The following is a 17,978-nucleotide window of genomic DNA, read 5'->3' on the forward strand; positions in this document are numbered from 1 at the left end:
AGTAATAGCGCCACCCTATGGCAACAGGAAGTAACATGTTAAACACTGATGCACTACTAGAGTACTAGATACGAAGAACATACTAAAATATGCAATTGAGTACTAAACATGGTAGAAGCATTATAAAACATACTAGCAAGACTTAGCTGAGTGCTAATGCCTGCTATTATCGTAATGAAAAAGGAAGTTGTTGTAACTCAAGCGTACAATGTCCAGTGTGCCTCTAACTTCCCGTTTTATAAGTACCCTGGCCTTATGAAAGACATCTACACCCTGAAATGTGTGTAGATGACTAAAATATGTGTAGATGTATAGTCATAGCGCCACCAGCTGGTAGCAGGAAGTGTGACAAATACAAATGAGTGACGTAGTCCTCCAATTTTTATATACTTAAATGCATATTGGCCACGTGCTCTGTTTTCCTAAAGCCTCTGGTAGGCGATGGACATATGGGCCTTACTCTTGCACAGTCACCTTTGTTGTGACTGTGCAAGAGTAAGGCCCATATGTCCATCGCCAAATTACTTGATTACTTGATTTTCTTTTCTGTTAAGGTGCTTTTGAAATATGTATTGTGAAAAGCTCTCTACAAATAAATATGAATTGAATCAAAGCAAAATTAGCAATTGAAAACATCAAATCAACACCAAATCACAAATACTAAAATGCTTGCAAATGCATGTGCGCTTTATTTTCATACTTATTTTATGGAGATATGTCATGTATAGAAGCAGATTTCATGGTTGAGCATGCACAGAGCAGACCCTTGTTTAAACATCTCATTAAGGAACATGTTAACTTGGGAGACAACTAAGCCTGCGGGTCTAGGGCACAGGTAGATAAAATGATAACATCCACAGGGGATTTCTCCAACTTTCAGGAAACTCATTGTTTTCAAATTCTAACTGACATTATAATGAACTGCATACAAGGAAGAGCACTCTGTAAATGTTAGCATTTTAACTATTGTAAACAGGTTACATGATTCATTTAAATTGCAACTATGCAAGCCAGCTAAAAAATGGACATTAATCTATCCCTTCACAATTGTTTCAAGATTTGTTATTTCTTCCAGATTTGTTATTTCTTCCAGATTTCATTTTTCATAAGAGCTGCCAAAATGCTGTATTTAATGCCCCAATGGCCCACATTGCAGCTAAATCTATTCTGTACACATATAGTTCAGTAATTTATGGGAGTGATAACTGAATTCTAAAACCAAATTAGCTCAGGACAAGCCCACATTAGACCGAAATAAATCCAAAAGCTTTATATTGAAAATAACATCACAATACATGACCCACAACTTCTCACTTTTCTGTATTCCATACACTTGATCAGTTTAAAAGCCAAGCTCAAGCAACAACCTCAAAAATGCTTATAAGTTATAAGTGGACATGGCAACACTGCAAGGAGTCCTCCGCTAAGCAGCCTTCCCGGCATAAACCAATACCCAGTTTCTCTGTTGACACTGGTTTGATTCAATTTGCAGAACATTTTAGGTCACTCTAACAATACTTTGGTCAAAAATAGTGGATACCAAACACTGGAGATGCACATTTCTTTGGCAATTCATTTAATTTACCTTCTGTATTTAAATGCAGTTATCACTCCTGAAATAACTTTACAGCATGTTTGTGGCCATAACCCAGCCAACATTACATGGTGGAGCAAGTGTAAGCACAATATGGGCTTGAGGTATTGGACATGGATTTGTCTATGGGTCAAATGAACCCATACTTGTAATGGGTTCTGACATGGAACCCAAGGCTAAACCCATGTAGGGCTCATCCTGGGGATTATTCAGATAGGCCTAAATATAATCCATGGACAAACCCATGTAGGGCTAATACCTCAAGGCCATGTTGTGCCTACATTGGCTCCACCATGAAGTCTTGACTAGGTAAGAAGCTGCGCAAAAAAGTGCCAATCCACAAATATTTTAAATGTCTTCTGAAAACAGTGAGGAGTTGCAGATGTAGGGTTCTTTGTGGCCCTCATCGTCTTCTAACAGTTTCTCAAGGGCCAAAGTGCCCTCTGGGGCCTGGGATGGCTCCACCTGCTGAGGCTCAGGTTCTGGAGAGATTACTGGCAAGGTCAGAGGCACTGGGAAGAGCTGGGAGGCTGACAGGGCCGCTTGCACAGAGGGGGCCTGCATGACTGTGCTGGAGATGGTGGATAAAGGCTGAGCCCAAGGAATATATGTCAAGGAGGAGTCTGGGATCTCCACCGAAGGCAGGGATGAGCTGGAAGTGCTCACGGTCTAATAGGGAACCAGATAAGAGACAAATGAACACCTTTAGGTACTGAAACAATATCAGTAGCTTTACACAATATCTGTGGCTCACCGCAAGGTTGGTGAAGAGAGGTGTGTGCGCAAACGTCAGCATGGGGGAAGGGCCCACCACAGTGTAACTAGGACAGATCGGCTGGACGTACATATCAGTGTGAGATGGGATGGTAGTTTCTTGGTGTTGGTAGTCTGGAGGAGTCCAGTGGCTCACAGGCTGGAGAGCAGATGTGCTGGTGGTCTGGGCAATCCATCCTGTGCAAAGCCCACTGATATCCACTAATGAATCATTAAAGCCACTCTGGTTGGCTTCTACAAAGCTAGAAGTCCCTTTTAGAGAGGAATAAGAATATGAAAAACCATTGCGCAATCAATGAAAAACAAAAATGTTCATATGTAACTTACCAGCATGTGTGTATGACTGCAAAGTGTTGTTGGGAACCATTGCCTTGAAAAATAACAATAGAAATACATTTGTTATATTCTTTAATTTACTTAATAAAAAGAGTACTGTGACTTTCATGACAACTCTCTGGGTGTTTGGCTTGGTTTGTAAGACAATGTTGATGTATTTGGCAGAATAGATCTGTAGTAGTACAGGACTTGCTACTTCCAATACTTACACACACCCTGCTTTGAGTAAGTAAGACATGCTGTTGTACAATATAGCATACATGAATTACCAGTAGCAGATCTATGCAGGTGGAGCTGGGGAAGGTGGAGGTTTCTAAAAGTGTGCTGCACTGCTAAGGCAAATGCTAACCACATATTTGCAGGTTGAGTACCGAGCTCATCGGCTACTGATACAGCCGGAAATAATCAGCTGTGCCCAATAGAGAATATTGGGTCCTGCACACTGTGCGATTTTTCAAAATCCTTTGCGAATGTCCCTTGTCAGACTGTACGAACATGATCGCCATGTCACACTGTATGATCTCAGTTGACATTAATGTCAGACTGCACGATAGTTAAGGCGCGCTAAAAACGGACGCGCGCAAGAAAACTCACCCGGAGTTCATGTCATCAATGAATGACGCGTTCGGTGATGGTGAGCTGCATTACACGCGGGTCTGAAATGCTGGCTACAAAGAAATCTTTAGCTCTCGTTTTGGTCATAGTTTGTCTTGAAAAGCGGAGATATTTGACTGTCGTCATAGGAGAGGTCACACTGCAGGATTCTGTGCCAAATCTTCTGACACTGGCAGAATTTCGTCTGAGGTAAAATTTGATCGCAGCGCTCATTAATCGGCGGCCGGTGAACATGTCAAACTAACGACCAAAGACGTCAGATTTTAGCCTAGGATCTGAGGAATCTTTTAGGATTTGCTAAATTTGTCTCGGACGACCAAATCGTGGCCAAAATCGCACAGTGTGCACCCGGCTTATTATTACAAGCGTTTGAGTTAATAAGCCTGGCCATCTAGAGATTCATTAAATTATGTTATTTGATCATTAGTTATAGTTTATTAATGTGCCTTATTATTTGTCTTTTTATTTTTGACAGTTCAAGGTGAGACAGGAATTGATTAGAAATGAGTCTCTTGATAGAAGTGAGAACACGCAGTTTATTTGAACTGCTTTTGTCACTCACAATGGCCAGACTAGTTACAGACATAGTTCCTGATTTTTACTTGAATTTAGTGCTTGAAAAGTGTTCACTCTGCGACCTGCTTACACTTCATTTTATTAAACAAAAATGTTTCTGGTTGCTTTACATAGACAATTATTAGAACTATTTCACTTTTAGGGTCTGAGCCATGACCTTTTTGTTTTTCTACAGTCAGGGGATCTTAGTAAATATTGTCCAAAAAATATGACTACATCAAACACTTGTAGTTCTGTTAGTTTGGTCCGGACCAAAAAACAAAACATTTAGTCCTGGTCCGCTTAGCGTTCACACTGGCATTTTTAACAGCGAACCTAAAGTTACCAAAGTTACCGAACCAAAGTTACCGAACCAAAGGCATAGGAAGACGTCACAATCTGATTGGTCGGCTTATGGCTTATATTTCGCGACGGAGCTTGCTTACCAAACATTCTTAACAATGCTGTGTGCTGGATTAAACACAATCATTTTATGGGTGTACATATGGCATTATTTGTACCAGCTGAGAACTTAAGAAAAGCTAAATTTTCAAAACAGCAGCAGGATTTCCTCTGTTGTATGCAGAAACCAAGATCTGCTGCTAAAAGCGACGGCAGTTCCATCGTCTGTACCGACTAATGGGACACACAGGTCCTTTGATGAGAAGAACTAGATATGCTTTTTGTGCATTTTTTTCTAGCATTTTCGAAACATCCTCGTTGGACCAAATATTTATGAGGCACTTTACCTTCTCGTTGCTCCACGTTTTCCCTCTAACGTTACTAATTTTGGATACACTGATCTTTCAGTGTCGTCAAATCAGCTGACTTGTAGTGTCACATCTTGTGACATTACGTCATGTTTTTGGTTTGTTTACATGTCTTTGGTGCGTGTTGCGTTCATAAATCAATCAAACCGCCCTAGAGTTTTTAGCAGTCTCGGTCCGCTTGTTTGGTGCGCACCAGGGTTCGAATGGCAGCATTTACATATGTTCAAATGAACCGCACTAACCGAGCAATTGCACCATGGTTTGTTTTAATCGAACCAAACATGACAAGTTTGAACGCACCCTTAGCCTCAAAGCCAAAAAATTCTTGGTGAGTACATTTGACAGAAGAATCTCAAGAGTGCCAAGATAGCAAGATTGTGAAAACATTAAAAGAGCTACAAACGTGCTCATTTGGTAGACATCTAGTAAGGACAATGTGCACTCTTAGTCAGTTTATATAACAACATATAACAAGGGGTTTTACATTACCCCTTACGTATTAACACAAAAGATCAAAAACAATTAAGGTGTAACACAATGAGATTCCTTTGTAAAGTAATTTACATGTCAGGGCAAGTGGTTCCACTTAAATTCCACTTAAACAGATGACAGGGACTTTTGTCTGAGACCTACACCTGGTAGATTAGAAGGCATTTATTGCTGTGGCCCCCAGCCCAATAATGTTAAAGCTGCTTAAAACCCCCATTTCCATTCTGAGAGCGGTGTTGAATGAAATGGCAGAGAGCATGTGGAGGGGCTGGCTTATAGATAACCTAGCTAACCTAAAACAGACAAAGATAAGCGTATTGCTCTTATGCGTGGTTTAGCTCATTGCCCTTTGGGAGCAATTACTGCATGTCGCCAGTTTCTGCAGAATAGCTTGAAGAGCATTTGTTCACAATCAAGATGGCATTACAAAAGAGTCAAAGTCACAAGTTTACTAAAGACATTTTAAGATTTCAACTTAATTTTTATGAGAATTTAATGGCTGCTGAGTGTGTTTATGTTTTCATGTGTTGTCAAGTACAGTCATAAGGTTGGTAGGCAAGCCTCTCTTGGCAGATCCCACAAACGTATTTGCATAGGCCCTATGCCCAACCCCTCAGGCTATTTGGGGGAATAGTTTAACTGACACAGAAAAACACCTGGATTATATAAGGCTAAAATCCCCTTGGAGTTTGGAGAGCCTGCCTTCTTACACTCAGTAATGCCTAGTAAAATTTAAGCTGACATTTATTTTGCAATATTTCTCAATCCTGTGATTAAATATCAGAATTATTCAGTCATAAGTGGTATGACCTGAATTATGATTGTTATATTAACAATTGCAGCTGAATGACATAAAACCCAAGGGTCTCGTCTATTTTATAACAACTCCTTTTTAGTCTCACATTTGGACGGCATTGCTGTGCATTGGATGGTTAAATAAAGGGAAAGAACCTTGAGTAATGAATTGACTCATGTTAAATTTGACAGTTTTTACAATAGAAATCATGTGTCCTATTGTGTGTGTGCACATATGCTGTTCCTACTGCGCTGGGGGGTGTTGTTCTGGCAGCATTTCCTCTTTTTCTCCGCAGCAGCTCCTTCACAGGGTCTTTGACTCTCACTCCCTGATATGGCTTGGATGCAGGAGTCTCTGACAGTGCTGTATACCAAAAAACACACCATGAATATTTAGACTACAATAAATAAATGGGACGTGTTCATTTTGTAATGCAAAGCACCCTTTTCTGTTATTGAGGTGGGATACAGATAAGGTTAAGGTTAGGGACAGGTGTGGTGGTATGGGCAAGTTTAAGGGTAAAGTTAGGGACTGGTGTGGGTAAGTTTAAGGGTAAAGTTAGGGTCAGGTGTGGGTAAGTTTAAGGGTAAAGTTAGAAAGAGGTGTGGTGGTGTGGGTCAGTTAAAGGGTAAAGTTAGGGACAGGTGTGTGGGTATTGGTAAGTTTAAGGGTAGAGTTAGAGACAGATGTGGTGGTATGGGTAAGTTTAAGGGTAATGTTAGAAAGAGGTGTGGTGGTATGGGTAAGTTAAAGGGTAAAGTTAGGGACAGGTGTAAGTTAAAGGGTAATGTTAGGGTCAGGTGTAAGTTAAAGGGTAAAGTTAGGGTCAGGTGTAAGTTAAAGGGTAAAGTTAGGGTCAGGTGTAAGTTAAAGGGTAAAGTTAGGGACAGGTGTGGTGTGGGTAAGTTTAAGGGTAAAGTTAGGGACAGGTGTGGTGGTGTGGGTAAGTTTAAGGGTAAAGTTAGGGACAGGTGTGGTGGTGTGGGTAAGTTTAAGGGTAAAGTTAGGGACAGGTGTGGTGGTGTGGGTAAGTTTAAGGGTAAAGTTAGGGACAGGTGTGGTGGTGTGGGTAAGTTTAAGGGTAAAGTTAGGGACAGGTGTGGTGGTGTGGGTAAGTTTAAGGGTAAAGTTAGGGACAGGTGTGGTGGTGTGGGTAAGTTTAAGGGTAAAGTTAGGGACAGGTGTGGTGGTGTGGGTAAGTTTAAGGGTAAAGTTAGGGACAGGTGTGGTGGTGTGGGTAAGTTTAAGGGTAAAGTTAGGGACAGGTGTGGTGGTGTGGGTAAGTTTAAGGGTAAAGTTAGGGACAGGTGTGGTGGTGTGGGTAAGTTTAAGGGTAAAGTTAGAGACAGGTGTGGTGGTGTGGGTAAGTTTAAGGGTAAAGTTAGGGACAGGTGTGGTGGTGTGGGTAAGTTTAAGGGTAAAGTTAGGGACAGGTGTGGTGGTGTGGGTAAGTTTAAGGGTAAAGTTAGGGTCAGGTGTGGTGGTGTGGGTAAGTTTAAGGGTTAAGTTAGGGACAGGTGTGGTGGTGTGGGTAAGTTTAAGGGTAAAGTTAGGGACAGGTGTGGTGGTGTGGGTAAGTTTAAGGGTAAAGTTAGGGACAGGTGTGGTGGTGTGGGTAAGTTTAAGGGTAAAGTTAGGGACAGGTGTGGTGGTGTGGGTAAGTTTAAGGGTAAAGTTAGGGACAGGTGTGGTGGTGTGGGTAAGTTTAAGGGTAAAGTTAGGGACAGGTGTGGTGGTGTGGGTAAGTTTAAGGGTAAAGTTAGGGACAGGTGTGGTGGTGTGGGTAAGTTTAAGGGTAAAGTTAGGGACAGGTGTGGTGGTGTGGGTAAGTTTAAGGGTAAAGTTAGGGACAGGTGTGGTGGTGTGGGTAAGTTTAAGGGTAAAGTTAGGGACAGGTGTGGTGGTGTGGGTAAGTTTAAGGGTAAAGTTAGGGACAGGTGTGGTGGTGTGGGTAAGTTTAAGGGTAAAGTTAGAGACAGGTGTGGTGGTGTGGGTAAGTTTAAGGGTAAAGTTAGGGACAGGTGTGGTGGTATGGGTAAGTTTAAGGGTAAAGTTAGGGACAGGTGTGGTGGTGTGGGTAAGTTTAAGGGTAAAGTTAGGGTCAGGTGTGGTGGTGTGGGTAAGTTTAAGGGTTAAGTTAGGGACAGGTGTGGTGGTGTGGGTAAGTTTAAGGGTAAAGTTAGGGTCAGGTGTGGTGGTGTGGGTAAGTTTAAGGGTAAAGTTAGGGTCAGGTGTGGTGGTGTGGGTAAGTTTAAGGGTTAAGTTAGGGACAGTGTAATTATAAATGTAACTAAAGAAATGAATTACATATGTAATTACATGCAAGTACAATGTAAAACACGTGCACAATAAGTGCCTTGTATCAAATGATTAATTAAAATGTTAGTACATAGTACTTAAGGCCACCTTAAATAAAGTGGGGCCAAAAAATTCACTATTTTAAAGCCTATTGCACTTTAAAAACCACGTAGACATTTAGGGATGTCTTATTCATGCCAAGTTAAACAAGGTGTGGCAGAAAGTGTTGAAAGTTTCAGTCACTCAACAGATACCGCTTTTATTTGGACCTTTCGTCTGTTTTGTTTTGTGTAATCTGATGTACAAAGCTACTGTAAGACAGCAATCACTCAAACTCTTGCTTTCTTGTACAATTTCAGCCATTAGTGACATAGTGTGGACCCTGTAAGTCTAAGTGATACTGAAATCTGATTATTTGCAGTAATAATAATACAAATCCCACATCCTAATCTGTTCAAATAAAGCAGCCAGTCCGACATGTCTATGTTGCATGGTTGTTTTTCATTAAAAACTACATTTTCTTGTGTCCTCATGTGCCTCAGCTAAGCACATTATGGTGGAACGTGTTGGTAGAAGATTTCATGAGAACTACACTGACAGCTCCTCTGTTGACGTGTTGAAACCCTGGAGCAAATTCTTACACTTGTCTCTCCATGTTAGGAAACTCCATGTGAACATATTTTTAAGGAAGTATCACTATGTACTGCTGGTTTCTGGATGGATATTATTCATAGTCAGAACGTGACCACGGAGCATCTGTTTCATCCCCTTTGTACATATATAATTAGAGTAATAAATACCAAGGTTTTCCAAGAGTTATGGGAGGTGAAACATTTTACAGTTCATAACTGCATATATCATTAACTTGTATACTGTTAAAATATGTACCACTTAAAGTCTGTGGACCCTGTACAGGGTCCGGAATGACATTGTCATGTATACTTTCAATTTCAAATGTCTGTGGAGGAGCTATGATGTCATATGTGGTACCATTTGAAAGCTTAGAGTCTCTACTTCAGACCGCTTCAGACCGATTTGAATAAATCTTGCATACAACATGACACAGACTAACTTCTTAAACTGTCTGCAGGGTGTAGAGCACACAGGGCCTGAGTTACACACTTTCAAAAATGAATTTATAAAAAAAATATATCAAAAAGCACCTACTTTTTTGGAGGGTTATTACAGCTTAGACAACATATAGTTACATGTGTATGACTTTTAGCAGTGTATTATGTAACTTCAAAGGGTTTCCTGTAAAATGACTCCCAAAGTTTGAATTTAGACCACTGTATGTGTGTATGGGAAGCTTTTCAGTTTGGGTAGGCCAAATCTAGGCTGAAATCCCCAAAAATGGTCCTGGAGTTTAACTTACTTTATACTTGAATCTGCTTTGAACTTTAAAATATGCAGAGGAGCATGTCTTTAAACAGATTTTAGAATAGATCATAAAGACAGGCCTATCCATGAACTATGGCTCATGTTTGGTGCACAGTATTCACACAAAAACATAATGCTAACTGAATTGATTACACAAATATAAAATGTACCAAACACCCCAATCCAAAACACAGTAAAATTGTTTTCTAAATGTAATCTTATATTTGCAATTCATTTTAGCATCATTACTCCAGTCTTCAGTGTCACGATCCTTCAGAAATCATTCTAATATGCTGATTTGCTTTTCAAGAAACATTTATTATTATCATTATATTATCATTGTTCAAATGTGTTGTACTGCTTCATATTTTTGTGGAAACCGTTTTTTTAGGATTATTTTAGAATGTTCCAAAGTTCTATTTGAAATAGAAATATGCTAAATGTCACCTTTGATCAAATTTATTTAGTAAAAGTATTAATTTCCTTAAAAGTCTTACTGACCCCAAACTTTTGAACAGTAATATAATAACAAAAATAAAAAAGAAACATAAGTTTGCAAATACAATATTATCAATTGTTAACTGGTAACTTTTTCATCTCAGATTAAAATATGACATTAAAATGATATAATTTTGCATTATTGTATTTTTTCCAATCACGTTCAATTTGTTAACATTAGTATAATAACTAACATGAACTATCTACATTTTCTAATCATTTATCAATTTTGGTTCATGTTTGTTACTATTTTTAACACTGCATTAAATTAAAGTCAATTTAAATTAAAATAATAGTAATTTATTGTGTATAAATATGAATTAACAGTGATAAGAATAATATATAAGAAAACTTTAACCTAGATTAATAAATAACCATTGTTAGTTCATGCCTAATACAGTAAATAATGTTAATGAGGAGTTTGTATTAATGTATTCCATATAATATCCAAATATTATTGTATTGTGTGTGAAATTACATTTAAACAGTGTTACTATTATTATATTAGTGTTACAGGGCCCGCCTTGCCCAAAGCATAATAACAGACCCAGAGCACCCCCCAACTCTCACTTCACTCTCCTTCCCTCGGGCCGCAGGTAACAGGACCCTGACATGGAGAAGGGCTTGTTTCAAAAAGAGCTTTGTACCATCAGCAGTTTCAAATCTTAACAGGCAACAAAGTTGAACTTTCACCTTTTTTTTTTTTTGTCTGTACATATGTTTTGCCAGTTCCGTGTACTGTTTGTGAAAAAAAAAATACCGATAGGGACAATAAATGTCCTATCTATCTATCTATCTATCTATCTATCTATCTATCTATCTATCTATCTATCTATCTATCTATCTATCTATCTATCTATCTATCTATCTATCTATCTATCTATCTATCTATCTATCTATCTATCTATCTATCTATCTATCTGTCTGTCTGTCTGTCTGTCTGTCTGTCTGTCTGTCTGTCTGTCTGTCTGTCTGTCTGTCTGTCTGTCTGTCTGTCTGTCTATCTATCTGTCTATCTAAACTTTTAAAGTGCGCTCATGCAGTGTTTGGGTTTTACTCTAAAAAGTAATGAAGTAATAGCTATTAATTACATGTGACTAATTAGTTTACTGTACTATTATTGCATTACCTCTTACTAATTACAGAATCTTGAAGCACACAGCGTCGACTGAGCTCGCCATTGAATGAGACGCCTGGCTACCACGTGATTCTGACGGATGGAAGGAAGCAAGCTTAGTGTTCAATTCAAGCACGGGGGTACAATACTGAGGGGACGTGTCCCCCGCACTTTTACTGGGCCTCAACGATCCTAGTCGACTCGCTCCGAGTGGGATTCGAACGGGCGTTACCTGCTCGAGGGCGGGCAAGTTAACTGGGACGCTAAAGACAGCTTTCTCTACCTCGGTTGATTGCGCGCTTCTTGAGGTCACCGGGATGTAAAATGGTAAATGGACTGCATTTATATAGCGCTTTTATCCAAAGCGCTTTACATTTTGCCTCACATTCACCCATTCATACACCGACGGCGATGTCAGCCATGTAAGGCGCCATCCAGCTCGTCGGGAGCAGCTGGGGTTAGGTGTCTTGCTCATGGCCACTTTGGCACTTGGTCAGGTGGAACCGGGGATTGAACCACCAACCTTCTGGTTTGTAGACAACCTACATGAACCACTGAGCCACTGCTGCCCCTACAGGTGGGATGTGTATTTATACATAGAAACCAATGTGAATACATCAAGATTTAAATTCAGAGACGAAAAATAATCTATGCATGACCTGCCTTTTATTCGTATGTAAATATGAGGAGGGCACTCTGACAGAAAGTCCAAAAGCGGATTCGTAGAAACTTACTGTCACGCTGGAGCTGCAGCTGAAGGAAAACAATCGTCATGAGCTGAAACGTGACGATGACAATCAGACGATTGCGACAATTGTTTTTCAAGCCATCTCAATGTAGGCTATTTATTGACAATAAAGTAGGCCTATATCATATGAATAATGCAGTGCTAACTGACAGCTTTTTAAATGTTTATCTTCTGCTTACCGAAGCTGCATTTATTTAATCAAAAATACAGTTAAAACAGTAATATTGTGAAATACCATTACAAATGAAAACAGCCTTTTTCTATGTGAATATAGTAAAGTGTAATTTATTCCTGTGATCGAAGCTGAATTTATCATCATTACTCCGGTCTTCAGTGATCCTTCACTAATCATTCTCATATTAGGATTTCATAATCAAGAAACATTTTTGATTATTATGTGTTGAAAACAGTTGAGCTGCTTAAAAATGTTGTGGAAACCATGATGCATTTTATTTTTCTTTGATGAGAAAGTTCAATGGACAGCATTTATTAAATAAATTATCTTTTGTAATATAAAAAAATATATATTATGAAATGTAATGTAGCCTATGTCTGATCAACAAAAGTATTAATTTCTCTTTTAATTTTACCACAAATATTTGAATGGTATGTGGTATCCACAAAAATGAAGCAGCATGATCATGAGCAGCAAAACTGTTTTCAACACTGATAATAATCATAAATGTTTGTTGAGCATCAAATCCTAATATGAGAATGATTAGACACTGAAGAGTGGAGAAATGATGATAAAATCAGCTTTGATCACAGAAATAAATGACACTACTATATTCACGTAGCGAACAGATGATGTACATCAGAATAATATTTCACTGTATTATGTTTTTTACTGCATTGTTTATGCTTTAGTTTCTTGAATTGTGTACTACTACAGAATTTAATTTAAAAAAAACTTTTTCATGCAGAATGTTTATTTTGTAGTATTTAATTTGCCAAATAATCATTTTTGTCAGTGTTTATGAGCTGTTTTATTCATAAAAGGTCAAATGAAAAAAGTAAATAATTAAAGTTAAATTAATTAACTTAAAAAATAAATAAAAAAACATAAAATGATGATCCATGATGGCATCCCCTAATAAAGCTAACCTTTTTTCTCCGAAGAGTGCATAAAGTGATGGATTCTAACAGTACATCTCTAAGATATATTTGCTTTTTTTCATGAACAGGCAGGTTTTTTTGCATGCCATGATAAGTTGAGTTGCGTGAATCTGCACAGATGCAGCTGCTGGCTAACCGTGAATTCTAAAGAAAGCTGCCTGCAGTGCACACTGTGTACTTAAGGAGGTGTGCTTGTTTGGTGATGTTTGATTGCCTAACTGTGCTTATAGCTATTTCGAAAAAACGAAATAAAGTTCACTGGCAAAATCCTCCAGACCTTACATGTATGCACCCCTGTTAAAAATTTAGTATAATTTGATAAATGAATTAAAGTTTCACGATTTGTGACTCATGATTCAGTCATTTGTGAGTCACGCTTGAATGCATTCCTTTAATGTGAAAATCTGATATCACTTTCTCTGTTTGCGTACGAGCCTCTTGCACTCTCCACACCCCATTCTCTCACAACCGTTACTTCTTAAGGCTAAAGTCTTAATGTTTAATCATCAAATAATGAATCGGTAATGTACCTGTTCTGCACCATTCATCATAGATTCGTGACATTGGTCTCTGTTAGAACAGGCCGACAACCAACCACCTGTAACTCTCTATAACCTTGACAAAACAACCGTCAGGTCCTTTTTCTTTAATAAACGTCTGATATATTGTCATTCTGCAAACAATAAAAAAATCCTTTCTGTGGGCTATTCCCATAGAATGGACATTGTTTGGTATTTGTAATTTATGCATTTCTAACAGAAACTAATTCAGTTTTTTAACATTCGCAGATGAACCGTAACTCTAAATTTATAACAATGAAACCAAAGAGTCCGCTATACGGTTGTGCAATACAAGCACAGCATGATTTAAAAAGCTGAAAAAGAGGAAGCTACGCAGCTGTGAAGTCTTCTCTTTCAGGAGGAGGGCAATTTAAGAGTTTTACATATCAAGATTAAGCCACTGCACAGTATGCCTGGTTTCTGAAATGGTGCTCATGTTTCTGAAGAGGTCTATCAGTAGTTATAACTATTACTCTAGCAGGACTCGCAATAAAACTGATGACCTTATCACCTCACGAGTTTTATGCAGGATGTGAAAGGAACCGCCACGTTTGAATTATTGCGAATAACATGATTTGCTGTCCTTCCTGTTCATTTACATTTAAAAGATAAGATCTCAGTTGACACATTGATGTGCACGTGGAATTAAAAATGGAAATTTAAAAAAACGAACCGCTAATTTTCCCTTGAAATTCTTTTGAAGGTCCATATATCTGGAAATATTTATTTTTTATATATATTTTAAATTTGATTTTTAAAAATCTATGTATCACAAGTTTTAGTCTTTTTGTCGTGTGTTTTCTAATGTTTAAATATGTATTTATAGTTTGTATTGAATTTTAGTTTTTAGTAACTAAAAGAAAACAAGATTTTTTTATTTATTTTTACATATTTCTTATAATTTCATTTCAGTTCATTTTGATTTGATTGTTAACTAATCTGATTTCTGAAGCTGTAAATGTCTGTTTCAATGCACTTTTTTTAAATAAATGTGTATAAATGTGTAAAATAAAAGTAACTTTTCCGTTCCTTGTTACATGTTACATGTACTTACTATAGTAATAGCAGTAAATGATGCACAATTACATGCAACTAACCCTCAACCAAATCCTAATCCTACCCTAACTCTATAGTAAGTACATGAAACCAATACTACTCAGTATTTAAATGTATAATTACACTGTAAATGACACCTTAAAATAAAGTGCAACCCCTTTTTCTTCTTTTATGGTTTAATTTGACTTGATTTGAGAAAGCAGAAAATAGCAGAAAATAAAATCCATTTAAAAAAAGCAACACCAAGTAGATCTTGAGCTTGTACAGCAATCTGAGAACTTACAATTCATTGCATTTATTCATGTTTTATATTCCCTTAAAAAAGTAATGGAACTTTGTTCATGGAGGACAAAAGAGAAAAATGTAAAGGGTGAAATCACTTTAAAAAAAAATCTACTTTTGTTTTATATGACAAATTCAGCTTTCAAAGTTTATTCAACTATTTAACATGAAATAATTTGAGATATCTCAAACTAAGTTTGTACAACTATTGACCCTAAGTTGAGAGAACTCTAAAATGTTCTGCAGCTGGTTGCATTAAACTTTTTCTTTTTTTTCTTTTTTACAGTAATGTTGCTCACAAAAACTTCTCATTAGATTAGGAAAAGTAGTGAAGCATCAATGTGATACTTAAATATTTCCAAGATATTAATGGATAATTTCGAGTTTCTGTCAGATGACAGGCCCCAGTGTTAACATATCACAGCAGAACCCCAAGTGTTTATATAAATCCGTGTGAGTGAATAAAAAGCAAACACTGAGATATTAATTATTCACGGCACTTATCAGCACAGATAATGTGTCAAAGCAGCAGCGATCAATTTGTTTCCTTCCGTATAATGTAATGAGAGAGCATGCAGATTTTGCATCTCAGCCCTGAATTTAATTGAAAAAAATTATTTTCTTGATGATTCAGGCTTTTGAAGTGGATTTAATTTTCATAAGTAAATAATCGTACATTTGCATACTGCAACATAATGCATGTGAAATGTGCAAATTGTATTGATATTCAGAAATTGTACTTACATTTTCCCATGTGCACACTCTGTTTTGTAACAATCTCTTAACTCTTGTGACATCTAATCAAAACCTTTTTCTATTTTCTTCTTGAGATCATCTCCTAATTGTACAGCAGTCGCTTGAGTGGGCTGCCTTATAAAAGCAACGGTATTGAAGTGATGTCACCACAAAGGGAAGCCACTGTCCTCATTATTTCGTACCACCGGTTTACCAGAATTTAAAGTTTCAGCTTAGCACAAATTTTATGGCCATAGCTGCTAGTGAAAGCAGACAAGGCCTTGCTAAACTGGTGAATTTTTATTTTACTTGTTTTATTATTTATTCAGTTTTAAATTCATGCCTGTGAATGCCTTTCTTTTTTATCTTGACACCCATTATTTTGAGGATTACGTTACATGCTTTATTGATAAATATGCCTTATGATTACTATGCAGAAGCAGTTCATGCATATTACAAATATGATTTATTTGAACTTTACTACAATAAATGGATGTACTTTCTTTCTGGGTGCAGTTGTTCAAATCTGAGTCCAAATTTAGGCTGCTGAGAATTGATGTGCTATCTGAAACTGCCACGCTAGTCAATTTATTAGTGTTAAAGGAAACACCTGCACACACTTTGAGCTTCATTGACCACTCAAGCCATTAAAGCTCATCATGTTCCTTTTCTCAGCTCAGTTCTTTCTATTATTACACAAACAATCACACAACTCAGCAACAAAAACAAGGAACAGCTTTTTTTGTATAACAAAATACATCTGCTTTACTGTACTGTAATCACTTCAAGACTGCACAGTTAGAGCTCAAATGAAGCTCTAACCCTTAAGCTGGCACTTAAGGGATTTCTTACGGCATTTTTTAAAAAAGTTCTCAGTTCTCAGCTTATTAATGAAGAAAACGCTAAAAATACTTACTTCACCCTTTGTGTGCAAGACGGATCTTCCTTCTAAATGAGAAACAAAGTGTAAATGAGACAGTGCCAACGGTTAATGCATGAGAGCATTCTCTAATGCAAACTACCGTGTGGGCTCAATGCAAAGAAGCAATTTTCAATAGGCCTCAGTGGACAAGAGTTATTGAAGAAAATTGTTTTCTTGCTATTGTGAATTTGCAAATACAGCGAACCTTGTGAGGTTCTGTGGAAAAAAGCTATTTTTTTTAAATAAAGAGATATTTTTACTGGCACAATCTAGAGCCGTTGAGTTCTGTCAGGAGAGGAAATAAGGTCTTGACCTTTAAAAGATGTCTATTCCTTTACAACCATTCCAGTAAGTAATAGCCGCTATTTGTACCGTCTCTCTGTTTAGACCTCATATAGTTCGGCTATGAGTAACCCACTTCTAGCCAAAATAACCTTGAATTTAGTTACATATCGTTTTTGCCACACACAAAAAAAAAAAAAACAACTTGCGAGATGATATCCCATCATGGAAGCAAAGTCAACAGTGTTTGGTTTCATTTCTTTGACATGTTCATTTTCTAGATGACTAGTCTAATTCTTGGGCTATGGACATTTATACAATTTTCACGGACAGCCCGAATTTTGCCTTTTTTTTAGCCTAGACATCGGCTATTAATCGTCTTTTAAACCCGAAATTGCTTGCTGAGATGCCTTTGTGGATATTGTGTAAGGTTAAAAAATCACATATGCCAGTTTGTTTTAAAAGTTGTGACTAAAGAAAAGAGGAAGTGATTAAACAAGTACAGCTTCAGGCAACTAGAACATCCTAATTTACAAGTTCAGTTCAGGTTTTATGTTTAGCTTCTGTGAAGAAGTGTCGAGAAAACCGATGAAGGATGAAAAGAAAAAGTCTTATCCTTTCTCATCTTTCACCTGGGGCATCGCCAGAAAGCAGTAACATGACGAGGGCAGAGGGGAGCGAGGTCACTGTCACACACTCACCTGCAGACACAACGTGCTGCTGTTTATGTTTAACTATGAGGGCAAATACCACAAAACAGCCTCGGGTCCAGAGTTACGGCCTCTGCCAAAGATGAAGTGGCCGTTCTTAGTGATCTATGGACTGAAAATACTGTTTTGAAAAATAGCGGTACAAAGCAAGATTTCCGAAAAAAGTCATTAATCTTCTAATCTTCCAGTCCTTCTGCTGGAAAAAATAGTCCCTAACCGTGACCAGCAACAGATGTTACATTATTACGCCATTAGATGGTGGCAGGGACGTCACTAGGATTGGAAGACTCCTCAGCCCCAGAGTGTTTGTAACTTGCGTTTGCAAAATCTTGTATTTTACTTGTT

General features: G+C 37.7%; 1 protein-coding gene across 2 annotated transcripts; it reads right to left on the minus strand.

Annotated features, from left to right (window-relative positions):
• Positions 1-669: 669 nt before the first annotated feature.
• Positions 670-16,673, minus strand: LOC137084732 (POU domain class 2-associating factor 1). 2 transcript variants are annotated; one of them, XM_067451133.1, is made up of 5 exons: positions 16,636-16,673; positions 6,177-6,292; positions 2,696-2,738; positions 2,349-2,620; positions 670-2,263 (listed from the first exon to the last, which is right to left on the minus strand). In XM_067451133.1, exons 3-5 carry the CDS (start codon positions 2,733-2,735, stop codon positions 1,943-1,945), a joined length of 633 nt encoding a protein of 210 aa, XP_067307234.1. In that variant the 5' UTR covers positions 2,736-2,738; positions 6,177-6,292; positions 16,636-16,673; the 3' UTR covers positions 670-1,942. The 2 variants fall into 2 exon arrangements, with proteins under 2 accessions (XP_067307234.1, XP_067307233.1); XM_067451132.1 differs by lacking the exon at positions 16,636-16,673 and adding an exon at positions 15,729-15,868.
• Positions 16,674-17,978: the final 1,305 nt, after the last annotated feature.

This window comes from Pseudorasbora parva, chromosome 8 (genome assembly GCF_024679245.1).
Source record: "Pseudorasbora parva isolate DD20220531a chromosome 8, ASM2467924v1, whole genome shotgun sequence".
In the NCBI taxonomy this organism is placed as follows: Eukaryota; Metazoa; Chordata; class Actinopteri; order Cypriniformes; family Gobionidae; genus Pseudorasbora; species Pseudorasbora parva.

Excerpts from the sequence above, each read along its gene's own strand:
- LOC137084732 (XM_067451132.1), bottom strand. Across the intron at positions 2,621-2,695 it reads GCAGTCATACACACATGCTG|GGACTTCTAGCTTTGTAGAA; the intron begins GTAAGTTACATA and ends CCTCTCTAAAAG. Across the intron at positions 2,264-2,348 it reads CTCTCTTCACCAACCTTGCG|ACCGTGAGCACTTCCAGCTC; the intron begins GTGAGCCACAGA and ends GTTCCCTATTAG.